Consider the following 15822-nt stretch of genomic DNA (forward strand, 5'->3'; position numbering starts at 1 on the left):
CCATATGTTTTACCTCTCGCACTTTTTTTTATTAGAAACTGGTCAATTCTAATAGTGTGTTTATTCGACTGTGTGCAGAGGTCCCCTATGCGAAACGCACACTGATATTCCACAGTGATAAAGTTAAATTGTTTTCCTTCAATCTATCTTAAGGGATGTTCCATTAAAAAAAATAGGGCATTTTATGATTTGACCATGAGATACAATTTGATTATTCAATGTGTTAATATAGGTTGAATTAATTGAATGAAAGATCTATTCTTCTGCGATAAATCTTGCTAATAGTTGTGAAAAAGTCTTTAACTTGTAAAATGGATTCAACTTAAGAGCCATCTAACGAGAGAAAAATAATAATGCATGTTTAGTTTATGTACAATGTCTCTTAAATATCCGTCTAGGACTAATTTTTAACAACATACGTATGCAGAGAAAGCTGAGTCAGGTGGCGCTAAAGTACTCCTGGGCTCATCAATTCATATTAATTTTTCTTCTCAACTTGTAATTGCTCTTTTTTTTTTCTTCTTGAGGAGATAACATTGAAGTATTGTGCGTGTTCATGAAAAATGTCGAGTAACAGTGAGGCTTTATCACCTATATTTAAGACAAAGTTTGTCTGTTAGTCGGCGCCTTATTACTCCAGACAATATTGGGTACTACTGCTTCTCATAAATATATTTTATTATAATTAATTACTATAAAATTATGATTCCCACTGACGTTACTTTATAATAAAAATAAAAAAGTTTTACTTTTATTTTTTTCGTTCTTACACTTAAAGCCCGAAGTAGTTACGTAAAATATATACATAAATAAATATTTTAGCTTGAAATGAAAGCTTCGGTATAGGATTACATCGCAATGTTACTAAAATTTACAAAAAATACGTATATAAAACGGATAAAATCAATACTATCGGAGGTAAAAAAATACGGCATTCAAAATCAAACTACAATAATATATTAAAAGACTAAAAACTCAAATTTAAATTTAAGATAGTATTAAAATCCTTTTTAAAGCCTTTAAATGGTGTCTTGAAGTTGACGAAAGCTACTTAATTTCTTTTCCAGTCAAAGTCGACGAATTATTCCCTAGAGACGGAACTTTTAATGTTATAGACGCATTTCTTGCTGCTATAACAATTACTCTTAGCTCCTGAGAATGTAACATTTTTTTATTCTGTTTTCTATTTAGGCTTTAAAGTTTAGTAAATCAAAATCTGTAGCCTTAGTTTCAGATGACACTCCTTTGTTCCTTTTGGAAATCTCGAACAAAAAAATACCTTTGACAACATTAGTATTAACATACTCTAACTCTTTTATGTTTAACTTTACCAGGGACTTTAAAATACACAAAGTTGGACAATCCACAAAACATGTCGAGTGTCATTAAAAAGTTTACCACAATCCTTGCATGGCATAAAAAACTTAATTATTCTAACGGAGATTTGAAATTGAGTAGTATACTTTCTGCTATCCTTTTTTCTCTTCCAGAGAATGTAAGAAATGTTTAAAAACATGACGATCACAAATTTTTAATTTTTGCCACAAACTATGATTACTTTTCTTTTTATTAGTTAATACTTAATTTCTTTCAGAAGGAATTATTCTTAATGCATTTTTTTCTTTATCTAATTTCTTTAATTTTTGGGAAATTGTCATAATTTACAACGTTTCTAACAGCGATTTGAACCAATTGTTAAAACATACTCATTTTAATGACATAAATCAATGATTAATTTATGAAAACTGAAAGATCTGAATTTTTGGTAATTAATTAAGTTTCTGTTCGGCAAAGTGGCTTTCAGCAAAGTGTCTTAGAACCATATCATACAAATTTATTTTTCTCGATTTTGAATTTGAGTTAGTTGACACATCTCCATTTTCTATCAAGTTTCTACAATTTACTCAAGCAATTTTGTGGAATAACTATTAGTCAACTACTAGTGCTCTTTTGAGTGGCGAGTTAACTCAATACTGATCTGTAGTACACTTTCTAAATATATAGCCTAGAAGTAATTTTTCATATTGCATGATTATCTTCAGAAACTAAGGAATTAGCTTGGATCTTTAAACTCTTTAATTACATTAGGGTTAATTTAAGCATTAAATGTTTTTAATTAGTTAAGTATTCAGTGAAGTATTAGTTTTCAATGTAAAGGAGTAGCTGAAATGCAAGTTGACTAACTCTAGGTGGGACAAAAAGAGAAAAAAAAATGAAAAAATATTAGGGCATAAATATACTGAATAAACTTTTTAATTGCTTTTAATATTAAATACCAATTTGCAATATCACAAACGGCTAAATTTTAAGAAGAATATTTTGAAAATTTTTCAAATATCAAATTGTATATTTGAAATTTGTTTATGAATAGATGTGGATTTTTGAAAAAAAATTCAATAACAAATTGTATATATACAAAAAAAAAAGAAATATATTTGATTTTTTTTTAAAAACAATAATAATAATAATCCTGTGGACGGCAAGATGCAATTAATACTTAAAAAACAAGGAAGGGAAGGCTTTTTAGGGTAACTAAATACCGGGTCGGGCAGAATTATTAGAATTATTTACCGATTTTTGTTCAGAACATATCGCAGACAATAATGACATTTCGAATAACTTGAGAAAAAATTTATTCATACATTTTTAGAATAATGAAATAGTTTGTTCTAGTGTCGTTTTTGCAGACCCTTGGTCTCCACATGCGCCTAGATAGAGAAGTCTAGTGGGTTCAGCTATTGGCTCTGAGGGGGCCAGTAGTCCTTGGGCCAAAAGTTAATGTTGCCCTTGAGCCACTCCTGAGCTTTCTTGGAAGCGTAGGCGGGTGATCCATCTTGTTGAAAAACCCAAGGAGAGTTGCCAACTATGGATTAGATGCACGGAAGGACCTTGGACGCCAGAATCTTCACATAATCCTCCGCTGTTAATCTGTAGCCAGTGGGGAACCATACCGGCTTCATGGCCTTCCCGTTGGAGGCCACGAGACACAACATCATCACCGAAGCAGGGTGCTTTGTTGTTACTACATAGTGGTGCTTATCTTGCACATCTCCAAAGCTCACAACACGGTCATTTTGCCTGTTGAAAACAGGATGGACTGTAAAAGTTTTCTCATTTGAAAAAATGATGATACGTCCAGATGAGCTCTTGATATCATTCAAGATTTTCTTGGCACGCTCAAGTCTGACTTCTTGCTGACGTTCAGTTAGCAGAGGGCGTTCAGTACGCCTCAGGGACTTTCCTCCAGCCCTTTTCAATGCCCTTGAAACAGTTGATGTCGACGTTCCCATCTTTCTGGCCATGTCGGCAATGGACCTGTTGGGAGTCCTCTTGAACACTGCCTTTACTTGCCTTGTTGAGACAGTGGGCTTCTTGCCAGCCCCAGGGGAATGTGTGAGATTAACCCCAGCCTCCAAGCGCTTGGAAACGTTGTAAATTGTCTTCAACGAGGGCCCAACCTGTTCCTTAATGTTGTTATGAGGCACTCCCGCTCGGAGGAGGGCTGCAATTTCGATCCTCTTTGTTTCCTGATTGGACATGGTCTCACGTGTGGAAGTTGTTACGCTCTCAGAGGAAGGATTTTTGTTTATTTTAACAGTAAATATACGAAACAATCAGATTGGTTGCCACAAAACCTCTTAAAAGTATATTTACATCATTGGTAAATAATTTTGCACGGCCCGGTACACCTCTCCTTCAGTGTTACTCTTTAGCTTTCCTGACCCTTTCCTAAAAACCCTGTAGTTTAGATAACTCCGGGCAACCCACAAAGAGGTGAGAGGACGTTTTCACTTCGTCTTTACAGAAACTACATTTTCTAGCTTCTTCCAGTGAGTGTTTGGAATTCGTAAAGAGATAAACCTGTCGCCAATCGATATCAAAACAGCTTCTGATTAGAGTTTGTAAAGGGGTGTTTAAAAATCCTTTTTGGGCTATTGGGAACGGAGTTGTCAAAAGCATTCTTACTATGAACTGTTTAACTGGATAGTTGTGATTATCTTCAGAAATAATGTTATTTTTGTTTCGTTTTACGTTAAGTTTGGAAGTCAAGGATGTCAAAAAATTGATGGTCATAAATCCATACTTCCAAGTAAGTGAATAAACTAATTAAACTATCAGTGGTAGCTAAATACTCAAAAATTGAATAATTACTTTCAAATTTAAAATCCTATAATAATTAACATAATTAAATTGTTTTATGTGCGTGTCCTATTGAAAGGCTTATTCAAGTATAAAGTATTTTCCTCGTCTTCACGAAAATGAAACCAAAAAAATTATACAGTGATGTTCCAAAGTCTCGAATTGAGGGCAAAGTCGAAAAAATGATAGAAGAAGATGTATATTCTTCAGATTCTGAGGATGAAAATGATTTTTATAACGGTAATATATTTGATGAATAAATTGGATCATAAAAAAATCAACAATTTAAATTCTAGACCATAAGTCATCACAATGATAATTGCTTATAATTTAGATAATTGTATTGGCGCACACAGAGGAGAGACGGGAGACAAGGGATAGGGGGAAACAACAACAAAAAAACAACAACATTTAGCGTGCATTCTGTATGGTATTCGTTTGAATCGAGAAAGTGGAGTGATTTTCAAAAATTTTCAAAAAAAAAAAAGAAAAAAAGATGGACGAAAAAGAATTTCTTGTATTGATTAAAAATTACTTTATGAAAGACAAAACGCCTCAGGAGATTAAAAAGGAACTTCGTAAGCATTATGCAGACTCTGCACCTTCGATTTTATAAGTGGTTTCAAAATTTTCAGAGTGGCCATATGGGCCCAAGTGACGCTGAACGTTCTGTACGCCCTGTTGAGGTTACTACTCCAGAAATCATTGATAAAATCCGTGATATGGTGATAAAGAGAAGAGTGAAGGTGTGTGAGATTGCTAGTGCTGTGGGCATCCCCAGTTGGAATCCTATTTCCATTAATATTTTTCAACCACAACTGCTGAGGTGTGAGCTGGTGTATTGTTGCGATGGAAAATGACTTTTTATGGGCCAATTGCAAACCTTATTCTTGTAGCTCGGCCTCCAAACTGTCCAATAACGATGAATAATATGCACCTGTAATAGTTTTACCCTTTTCCAGATAGTCAAGAGGATTATTCCTTACGAATCTAAAAAATAGTCGTTTTAATCTTTCCAGACGATATCTCGATTCAAATTGAACTATCTATCTCAAATTGGGCGCGTGTTCATCCAAGAGATGCTACTAACTAAACATAACCTCGATGCGTGCGAGTAGCGCCCTCTCTCGGACTTTGCACTGACTTTTCAAACGACCCTTATAATAAAAACCTTTTTCTTTGAAATCAAATTTACATTAATTAAGAAAAAAATCTATCAAAGGGAGTATCAAATTATTGCTCTCATCGAAGATTGATAACAAAAGAAAATACCTTCCTTAGTTTCGACAACATACATAAATAGTTTGTTTAGTAATCTTGTAATATTATATCATCTGCAGGTATCGTATAATGTTCGGTGAAGTATGAAGTTTTTCAATCGACTCCTTATGTATTTTTCCCAACGTTCTTGCTGTTTTAAATTTGGAAATAAAATATTTCATATAATTCAATATTTTGTAAAATTGTTGCAGGTTCTTTAGTAGTAGTATTACTCAATTAATTTTTCTTTTCTGGGCTGTAAATTTATTTTAAGAATGAATTTATAAATTTAATACATGGGCGTCCGCAAGATTACATGTATATTTTATGGGGAGTTTGGTTTTAAGAATTTTTTTGAGAAAAATATCCAAAATTTAACATTTTTTGGAAAAAAAAAGCAAAGAAAAAATTCAAAATTTTTATTCGTTAGTAAAAAAACTCAAAATTTAAATTACGAGTTCTTATTTATTTAAAAAGAAATCATATATTAAGTTTTTTCGAAAAAAACTTAACAAATCCACAGCTTTTCCAAAAAAATTCCCCTAATTCAATTTTTTGGAAAAAAAATTCAAACATTAAATTTCAAATGTTCAATTTTTTGAAAATAATCCACGGCTGTTCATAAAAAATAATCCATATTTTGATATCTGATAATATGACTTCTTTCCAAATGCTTGAACAAGAAGCATCACTCTCATTCCTTATATCGTCAGGTTGACCACGTTAATTTTCAATTTACTGACTGATCATATTATTTTCAACTATTATATTGATAATATTAAGATGCATATAGAAATCACGCACCGATTCTATATATAAATAAGAATACATACCCCACTATAATTTTCCAATTTAATTGAAGAATATAGGTAATGGTAGGATTCTTGCAAATCAAATGAAATTCTGCAGGACAAAATCCTCCTCGAGATAAAAAAAAGTTTATATATTTATATGTTAGAATTATTATTTAATCAAGTCAAATTTTTAATATTTTCCCTCTCATTTTGTTTAGTATTCTATTGTGATTAAACAGGGGAACAATTAAGGGGCAGGGTGAATAATACTTTTGCAATACAATTTTTTCGTAATTTAATCTAAGAAATGAATCGATAGGATAGGTAAGGAGGGGGAGGGAATACATAGCTTTGGGCCTTTTAAAATATGGTTAAACACCCTCCGCCCTTGGATTGACCCGGGAGAATTGTGGAATTGTCAAAAACCACCGCCAATACGCTAAAACAAACCTCTAACACAACAAAAATAGTTCCAATCCCTCGGGTTGTGCGGTGTACTTGGGGGTACACCTGGATCCTTAAAACTATAGCTTTGGATTTTTAGCCATTTTTTTGAAAAAAATAATTTTTGAATAGTTTTGGATTTTTGAAATTCTTTTAGAACTAATTCAATATTTAATAATTTTTTCCAAATAATTTATTTTTTGTGAGCGGCTGTGGAGTTTTGATTTTAAAAATCCCTGAAAAAAAAAAAAATCCGAAAAGTTGAAATTAATATGTTACTTATAGGAATATATTTTACACTTGATAAAATTATTTTTCAGGACAAAACAATAATAATAAAATTTTATGTCCATAAATGTTATGTTTCAGTACTTACTTGCAGCAACACCTCATTTTATTTCAGATAATTAAATAAGGTATGCTAATTTTAAAGTTGCTTAAGTTATTATTTGCTATTTAATTCATCAATTGCATTTCGTATCAATTAAATATATTATAGATTTGATTTATCAATACACATTTCTTATACCACTTAGATCTTTTTTTTTTATGAAATATCTGTTATCTATGTATGTCTTAAATGAGATTGAGGTAGGAAATCTAAATAACCTTTATGTATTTGAATAATGATAAAATAGTCTTAACTTATCTTATCATGGCACTTGTAAGATTGTATGGAATCTAAATCATAACATATCTCACAAAACATCAAATATCTGTAATTTACAGAGTATTAATATTCTTCAGTTATCAATGTAAATAACAAGCCATATGTACCTATTAAACAGATGTAGCAAAATACATAACCTTTTAACAGAAGCGTCCAAAGGGAAAAGGCTGGAGGGACTGTAGTGCCTCCAGCCCCCGGACTAAAAAAAAATGATTTTTTGCTTTTTTTTTTCTGAAATATTTAATTTTCTGTGAATAGCTATGAATTTAAAAAAAATTTCAAAATGTATTCGTTTTTGAATAGCTATACAAATTTTCTTAATTATTTTCTAGAAAAGTTTAATTTTAAGTTGTAAAAAGAAATTCTAAAAACAAAGAACTACCCCCCACAAAGAATTTATATATATATAATCGTAGAGACGCCCCTGAAGAGGTTAGTGGGACTAATCTACACATTTTTCAGTTTTTGGCATATTAACTAGGTATTGACATCGTTTTGCATGAAGTGAAATAGAATAATCGGACGCAATCTCTTGGAGCTCCCTTGTCGCCACCGTCACAAATCCTTTGTTTATGTTCATTCTCTTTGCAATCGCCGAATTTTTGCTTTTAAATAGCAATTATTTTCCATAAAATTTAATTTTCTGTGAATAACTGTGGATTTTTTATATTTGTCTTCCATCATATTTAATTTTCTATGAATAACTATGAATTTTTAATTTTTGCTAAAAAATAATGCTTAAAATCAAACTAATTTAAAAAAATAAAAAAAAAATTAATACCTATAAATTTTGGGAATTTTTTTCAAACAATTTTAATTTTTCAATATTTTATCAAAAAATTACAAAAACCTTCCATTGGCGCCCCCTCCTCCTAAAAAGAAGAAAAGTATTGAATAAATAATTGGATAGACGCCACTGATTAAGGGGCTCTTACAATATATTTAATTTTCGGGCAAATCTAACATTTTGGTATTTCACAATATTAATTTTATTTAATTATAATTACCAAAGGGGCCGTGTTAAAAAAATGATTAAAAATTTAAAACAGTTTTTAATTAAAAATAAAAAGTTTTGAAATTTTTTCAAAAATTTAATTTTTAAATTTAATTCTAAATAATTTAATTTTTTTATTCTTCAATATTTTATCAAAAATAATTAAAGACATGAAAGAAAAAACGTTAGTATAAAATTTAAATTATATTCAATTTTTTTTCTTCGAAAACGCCTAAAATCAAATAATAAAGATTAATAAATACCCATAATCAAATACGGTAACCTATTGTATAACCTCCTAAAATAAATAAAAGAATATATTTAATTTTATAAATCCAACATTTTGGACAGGCGCCCCTGATTAAACGGTTTTAATTAAAAATAAAAAAGGAAATTTTTTTTTTTTTAAATAATTTAGAATCCGTAGGTCTTTAGTTAAATATCTAGATGTACTAAAAGAAAATTTACGTTTGTATAAAAGATTTCTTTCGAGCATTATATTCAAAATTTTATTTTCTTCTAAAACACCTAAAAATCCTATAATAAAGAATAGTAAATACGATGGTTCACATAATCAAATACGGTTACCTATTGTACTTAACAAAAAAAAAACAATAACATTGAAACAACTCAAATAAATAAAACAAGTTAAATGTTCAAATCAGTGTGATTTACTTAAGTTCGAACGATATTGTTATAAGACTATTACCACCGTCACATCAGAGAAAAACAAATACATTACTGATTTCTCCAATCGATGGAAATTTAATTATGATTCTTCGCTGGAACTTAATGGGAATAATTACGTTCAAGCTCCTAAATAATAATAATAAATAATAAGTTCAAGAATTTATTTTCAAACATTTCATAAAAATACAAGTACTACGTTAATCAGTGCCCTCTGACCTTTAAATGGAAGGAAATATTGATGTTTTAAAATTTTGTCGTAAATTTCCAAGCATTTTTGAATTAGATGCTCTTGACTCATAATTATAAATTTTAATTAATTTTTAATGGTCCTTTTAAATGTTTTTATATTATTGAAACTTATTTATTTAGCATATAATTGTAGAGTAGAATTGCATTTATTTATTTTATAATGTATGGGTGGTCGCTAATTTTAAATTATATATTTTAAGTTTATTTGATTACTTGTTTGAATATTATTTTAGTATCAAAGATAAGAAATAATTTGTAGTTACATTTAACTATTACTAAAATTGCATAGTTTAGAAAGATGAAGTGCATTAGGACAGTGATGATGAGGAACAGGTGGTCGGTAAAATCAAATTCAATTTTAAACCTACTTGTTGGATGCAAAAGTATAGTTTAGTACATTAGAAAAAATAATTTCAAGTTCCGGCCAAGATGAATCAAGATACAAGTTATTGTACAGTGTCCACTCAACCACTAGGCACATAGGTGATATGACCCCTTACTTTTTTTCAATTTATATTTTAAACAACAATGTTTTTGAAATAGTTAAAAGTTATTCACAAAAATTATTTTTGCTTCGACATAGGCTCAAAATATATATCGCGTTCCTGACGACCACCATGAGTCAACACTATAGCAGACAAAAACATTTTCACTTTTGTATCACCAATATTTTAACCTGTCTTTAACAATAAATCATGAATTAATCTATATAATTTTGAACAGACTTTAGTGTGGGGTTTACACTTGGGCCATGATTATGTACCTTTTTCTTGATATTTTTTCAAAATATAGGCGTCACTGAATAAGTTTTACTTTCATGAAACCGTTCCTATTTTATCAATACCTTCTCTTTTATCTTATTTCATTACGGTGTTTTTTTTGTTTTTTTCTTGAATAAGAAGAAAATACTTGAAATTATTTAAAAAAAAAGAAATGTTTTGTGAAAAGGTCCTCAAAATATTCTAAATGAGTGCGTAAGCACTTCAGTGAACTTAAAGAGTACATTCATACTAAAGTGATATCCATGGAAAATATCTAATTAATTCTGTGGTATAATTCCATAATGAGCCATGCCATTGGGGAATTCTCAGGGATAAAGCAGTGTATCTAGCTGCAACCAATGCTTAAATAGTCCTTAGATTTCTTCGGTTAATTCTTCTGTCTTCGGTGAGCTGTTGAGCAATAAAAGCCTTACAATTACTGACAAGATACACTAATTGATTTTTTTCTTCATCTAAACTCTACTTTCTGTTAGAAGGAATACCAAATAGCACAAAAGCTAAAGTGTGTTTGAAGTCGTTTTCTATTTTTCAAAGTCTTTACGATATAGAAAAAAAAAAAAATCCAATTGTCGATATCTGAAATTTTGAGGTGAATTTCTGAACATCATTGGTACCTTTCACAGAACGGATAATCCTCCTCTCCCATGTTTCAGGAAGATCTATGCTCCTGATATATTCCTTAGTGATAAGACAGACAAAACGAGATTTAGTAAGTAAGTATTTAATAAGTACTGTATTTGTTTTAAAAAAAATTCTAAACCAAGCCCCTCCTCCCCAGAAAAAAAATATATGTGTGGCGATAACATAAAAACCAAGCTGGGATACTTTTTCTCAATATTGCAACAGTATGATAAACATAGGGTTTTAGAAGTCAAAGAGTCCGTGCAATGGATCAATCAAAACAACAACAAGAATTTGTATATTAATAAATAGCCCCTCCCAAAGAAAATACTTTTTCTTTTTGCTAGCAAATTTTTTTTGGTTTGGAAAAAAAAAATTACGCAAAAATGTTGGACTATGGATTTTTGAAAAAAAAAACATAATCTCACATTGTAAGTACTACCGTGTGCATTATTGTAAATTGAGTATTTCGAAGCATGGGTCATATATTTTATCTAAATAATACATAATAATAAATTTAATTTAAAGAAGGATTTCAATTATAGAAAAGTGTGGTGCATCAAGATAAAAACATTCTTGAACACAAATCAAGATTAAGAGGAATTAAAAAATGTAAAAGTTGCCTCATATTCAATGTACATATAGCGAAGGGGCGTCCGCAGGATTATATTTTGTGTGAGGGCTTAGTTCCTAGATATTTTTAGAAACAAAATCCAAGAGCTATTCACAGAAATTTAAATATTTTAGAATAAAATTTTAAATATTAATTGTCTTGGAAGAAACTTCAAAAAATAAATTATGAATATTATTTGTTTTTATTAAGTACAGAGCTCTTCACAAAATAAAATATTAAATTGATAATTAAAAAGAAAAAGAAAAAAATAACCTCCTTTTGAGCATAATTTTTGAACCATTTGTGATTAAACAACTTGACAGAAAAAGGAACCCTTGCAAAATAATTTGTAAAGTGCTGAAACAGATGAAGATGACGGATTGAAAATTATGTATGTAAATAGAACTAAATAAAATAAAAAGTAATATATTAGTAGTTACACAACATATTCTGTAATGTCTGAAAACTTGCCTTAAAATATCGCCCATCTGCGCTTACCCGGCGTATCATTGGCCTTCTCTTTCAATGTAGCACCAAAGAATGGGAGTAGTGTTTAGAATCGATCAGCACCGAATTTTTTAATTCGATTCGGTCTTAAGTGATTTCTTCTAGACCTATTTGGACCAATTTTTTGGTCAAGACCACAGTCTCAGATATTGGACTGGTATTTAGGTCTCATATAATATGAGAGACAATTTATTTTATTTTTAAATCAACCGTCATTGGGTTTTTCAATAAATCTAAAAAGTAAGCGATATGTTCTAGAACAAATACTGTATATATAACAGACGACAGGATCAAAGTTAATCCATGCAATCTCTGTTTAAACTTCGTATGACGTCATTGAACAATAAAATAGATGGACCGAATTAGTTCAGCGAAACTAAAAAATTAACGATCTGAGACCGGTCTAGGCTTTCAGACCGAATCCCATCACTAGTAAATACATAAAATGTTTGCATCTCTTTATCATGATTCGGTTGTGATAAAAAAATCTTTTGAGACTGAAAAGTGAATATAAATAGTTTTAAACCTTGCTTTGATTATTACATTTTTCATTTTGAGAAAGAAGGAAGCCTCAATCAGAAATTGTTCTCTTCATCAGTCAATATTACGGAATTAGAAGTTGTTGATTGATATTTTGTTTTTGCATATTCATTATTAAAAGTTCAAAATGGATCAAATTCTCATTGCAAAAATTGTCTCTGTTATTATTCTCGGAGGTTTTGCTATAATTTTTTGGTCTAATTCCCCTTGGACTAAACTCATACATTAAAAAATAAAAAATGACGATAAAAAGAAAAACGCTTTCGAACTGATCATAACTATCATTGTATGCTTGAGCAGGTGTCCTCCTGACAACATGCCTCACTCACATGATACCAGAAGCTAACGAACATATGAATGAAGCCGTTGGAAAAGGAATCATGACAGACACGGGTTTTCCACTGATTGAAATCTTAACATTAGCTGGATTTTTACTTATTTATTTTGTCGAAGAAATTGTACATTTATTGAGTCATAGATGGAGCAAACCCGGACGCCATTTGGATGGAGAGTCAACATTATCTGGAGGACATAATCATGAGTTCGTTGTTAAAGAAGTTCTATCTTCATCTAGTCATTTCAAAGCAGGACTTAGAGCTTTTATCATTATTGTAGCTCTTGGATTGCATTCTGTATTCGAAGGAATGGCTATTGGTTTGGTTTTAACTTCACACCATGTGTGGTATCTATTGTTTGCCATAGCTTCTCATAAATTTGTGATAGCATTCGTGATTGGAATGCAGTTTGTTGTTTCTGGATTAAGTCGCAATATGGTAGTGTCTTTTGATTTGTATATTCTCTAGTATTTCCCCACTTGGAATCATCATTGGAATTTTTTGTTACAAATGCAATGATCAAGAATCAACTGAACAAACAGTTGCTATTACGGTTCTCAATGGATTGACAGCAGGAACCCTTCTCTATGTTGTTTTCTTTGAAGTATTAGAAAAAGAACGAGCAAAACAGAAACATGGATTGATACAGGTGACATGATACCAAAATACATATTATATTTAATTAATACATGTCTCATAGTTTATTAGACAACGGGTCACTAATTTTCTAGAATGACCTTCGTATATTTAAGTTTAAATCATTGAAAGATTTCTCAAATTCACATGAAAATCTACCCGTTTAGTTTGAGTTCATGTCGCAATATTCTTTATTGAAATCAAGAGTTTTCCTCCTAATATATGGTACTAACATTCAAGGTTATCTTAAGTTCAGCCTACGTTAGAAAGATCTATGGACTTTCATAGAATGCTATACCTTAAAGTATTGTACGATTTATATGGAAATCATTTTCTCTGTTTTTTTGTTTTTAAACTCTGCTAACTTTGATAAAAGTTTTCTATACAAAAATTTTGTTTATCCATATATATGCTTTTGGCAAGGTCCCTTTGAAGAAACCTTACTGAAAATCCAATTTTATGTAGCAACAATACACTCTTGATGTAATCATAGCTTCCATAGACAGATTAGACAGTTAATCCTTTTATTTGCCTTTTGCTAATGAATTAAATAAATACAATAAAATAGTATATACATTTTTGGTCTTCTATAAATTATATTATATTTTATATCTAGGTGGTAAGTATTCTGGTGGGATTCTTATTCATGATCCTCCTTTCTTCCATTGTAATGTTCATGAGAGGAAATGATGAAAGTGAAGGCGGAGGACATTGTTGTCACTGAAATTTAAATATTTTAGAATAAAATTTTAAATATTAATTGTCTTGGAAGAAACTTCAAAAATAAATTATGAATATTATTTGTCTTTTATTAAATGCATAGCTATTCAGAAAAAAAAATCAGATATTGATAATTAAAAGAAAAAGAAAAAAATAATAATAAATAGGTCAACTTTTGGATCTGGATTATTTGAAATGCCTTAATTTTACATGTGAAAACGGTGTACTCAAAACAGTTTAAATGTCAAAGTAAGAAGAATCCATTCAGAAACAACAAACTTCTTCACTCATTACAATTCAATTTATATTCATAGAGTTTTTAGCTTTTCTAATAGCATCAAGTTTTATATATATAAAATATTATTATTTAGATATCCTTTAACTTTTTATACATACATATAATATTTATTTTGTATTACATATGTACATAACATTTTTATATAACTTTATTATTATATACAAAAATATATATTTTAGGAATGTGTGTGTCTTTACAAAATAATGAAATAATGATTTTCCAAAAAGAAAGTACCTTTTTTCATCAACATTTATATATGAGTATTCATATACGTGCATCCGTTATATATAAACTGAGTAGGTAAAATAATTATGTATGTTAGTACTTATGATAATAATAACGTACAACATTATGCCTTTATCATTAGAAGATGTTATGAACTGCAGATTTCTGTGGTAGTTTGGTACATAAAATCACCCTTTCAGTTGACAGGGTAATTTAAAAAAACAAACCTAACACAGCTTGAATATTTATCTATTCATACGGGAAAAAAAAAATTAATTGATTGAGAGCATCCGTTTTTAAGAGATAAAATATTTTGTAGTCGCTAATAAATAATAGGAATATTTCTTTTATCCTTAAATTGGCTTCTGATTTTTGGGCAAAAAATTACGCTTCTAATTAATGGAGAATTTTTTAAGGTGAGGAAGCTGTGTTTTAATAATTCAAATTTTGAAGATGATGCTTTCTCAAAAGGGAAATTACCATGCAATCTTCAAGAAAAAATGAGTATGTCTATGCATATCTTAATAAAAACTTCAATTTGTTTCCAAAATCAAGAGATGAATTGAAACATGATCACATACTTCATATTTATATTACAACAGAAAACAAAGTTAATTCTAAAACCATTCGCGAATTATCTTCGAAATTCTAGTCAAATTATTGTTTTGACTTGGATTTGAAGATTTTATACCATACAATCAAGAAATATCCTATTTGAACTTGAGTCGTCCAATTCATTTGAAAATTCATGATTGAGTGCAAAAATACTTATTCCTTCAGACTCCATACTTCCGATGTGGATGGACAGGTACCCCAGTTCCCCAACAGAAAAAATTCAGAATCGCTGTTTATGCTTCAGAAAAACAATTCTAACCTGGATTTTTTATTAAAAAAATACAAAATGTGAGTTGTACAAACGTTATAGAAAAATACATTACAAAAATATTACAATTGATTATTGTAACGAACGAATAAATGACTTAGAGAAAAGTTAAAAATTTGTTGAAGGACAATTGCACTTTGACTAATGAAAATGTTCATTGGAAATCAAAGTAAATAAATTATGTGGAAGTGAACAGAATAATAAAATAACAAAAAAACTGGAAAAAAACTTAAAAAAAAAACAATTATGGATTCCCATAAAAAATGATTAATGTACCTCCTGAATATAGGGAATAATATCTTTTACACAAACGTACCTACAAAATACCTTCAAAAATTACAATGTGATAATGAAAAGAAACAAATCCAAGATTAAAAATTGATAATGGAAAATAATAACTTATTAAATCAAATAAGTTTAC

General features: G+C 29.7%; 1 protein-coding gene and 1 long non-coding RNA gene across 2 annotated transcripts in view; both read left to right on the forward strand.

Annotated features, from left to right (window-relative positions):
- LOC139905351 (uncharacterized) overlaps positions 1–15822 on the forward strand; it is a 58494-nt gene that overhangs the window by 40732 nt on the left and 1940 nt on the right. The gene's annotated exons all lie outside the window — the stretch shown is intronic.
- On the forward strand, positions 12634–13999 carry LOC121117104 (zinc transporter ZIP1-like). Its single transcript, XM_040711401.2, is given in 3 exon segments — positions 12634–13083; positions 13085–13288; positions 13892–13999. Coding segments are annotated over 3 exon segments (762 nt in total).

This window comes from Lepeophtheirus salmonis, chromosome 5, assembly GCF_016086655.4.
Source record: "Lepeophtheirus salmonis chromosome 5, UVic_Lsal_1.4, whole genome shotgun sequence".
NCBI classification, from domain to species: domain Eukaryota; kingdom Metazoa; phylum Arthropoda; class Copepoda; order Siphonostomatoida; family Caligidae; genus Lepeophtheirus; species Lepeophtheirus salmonis.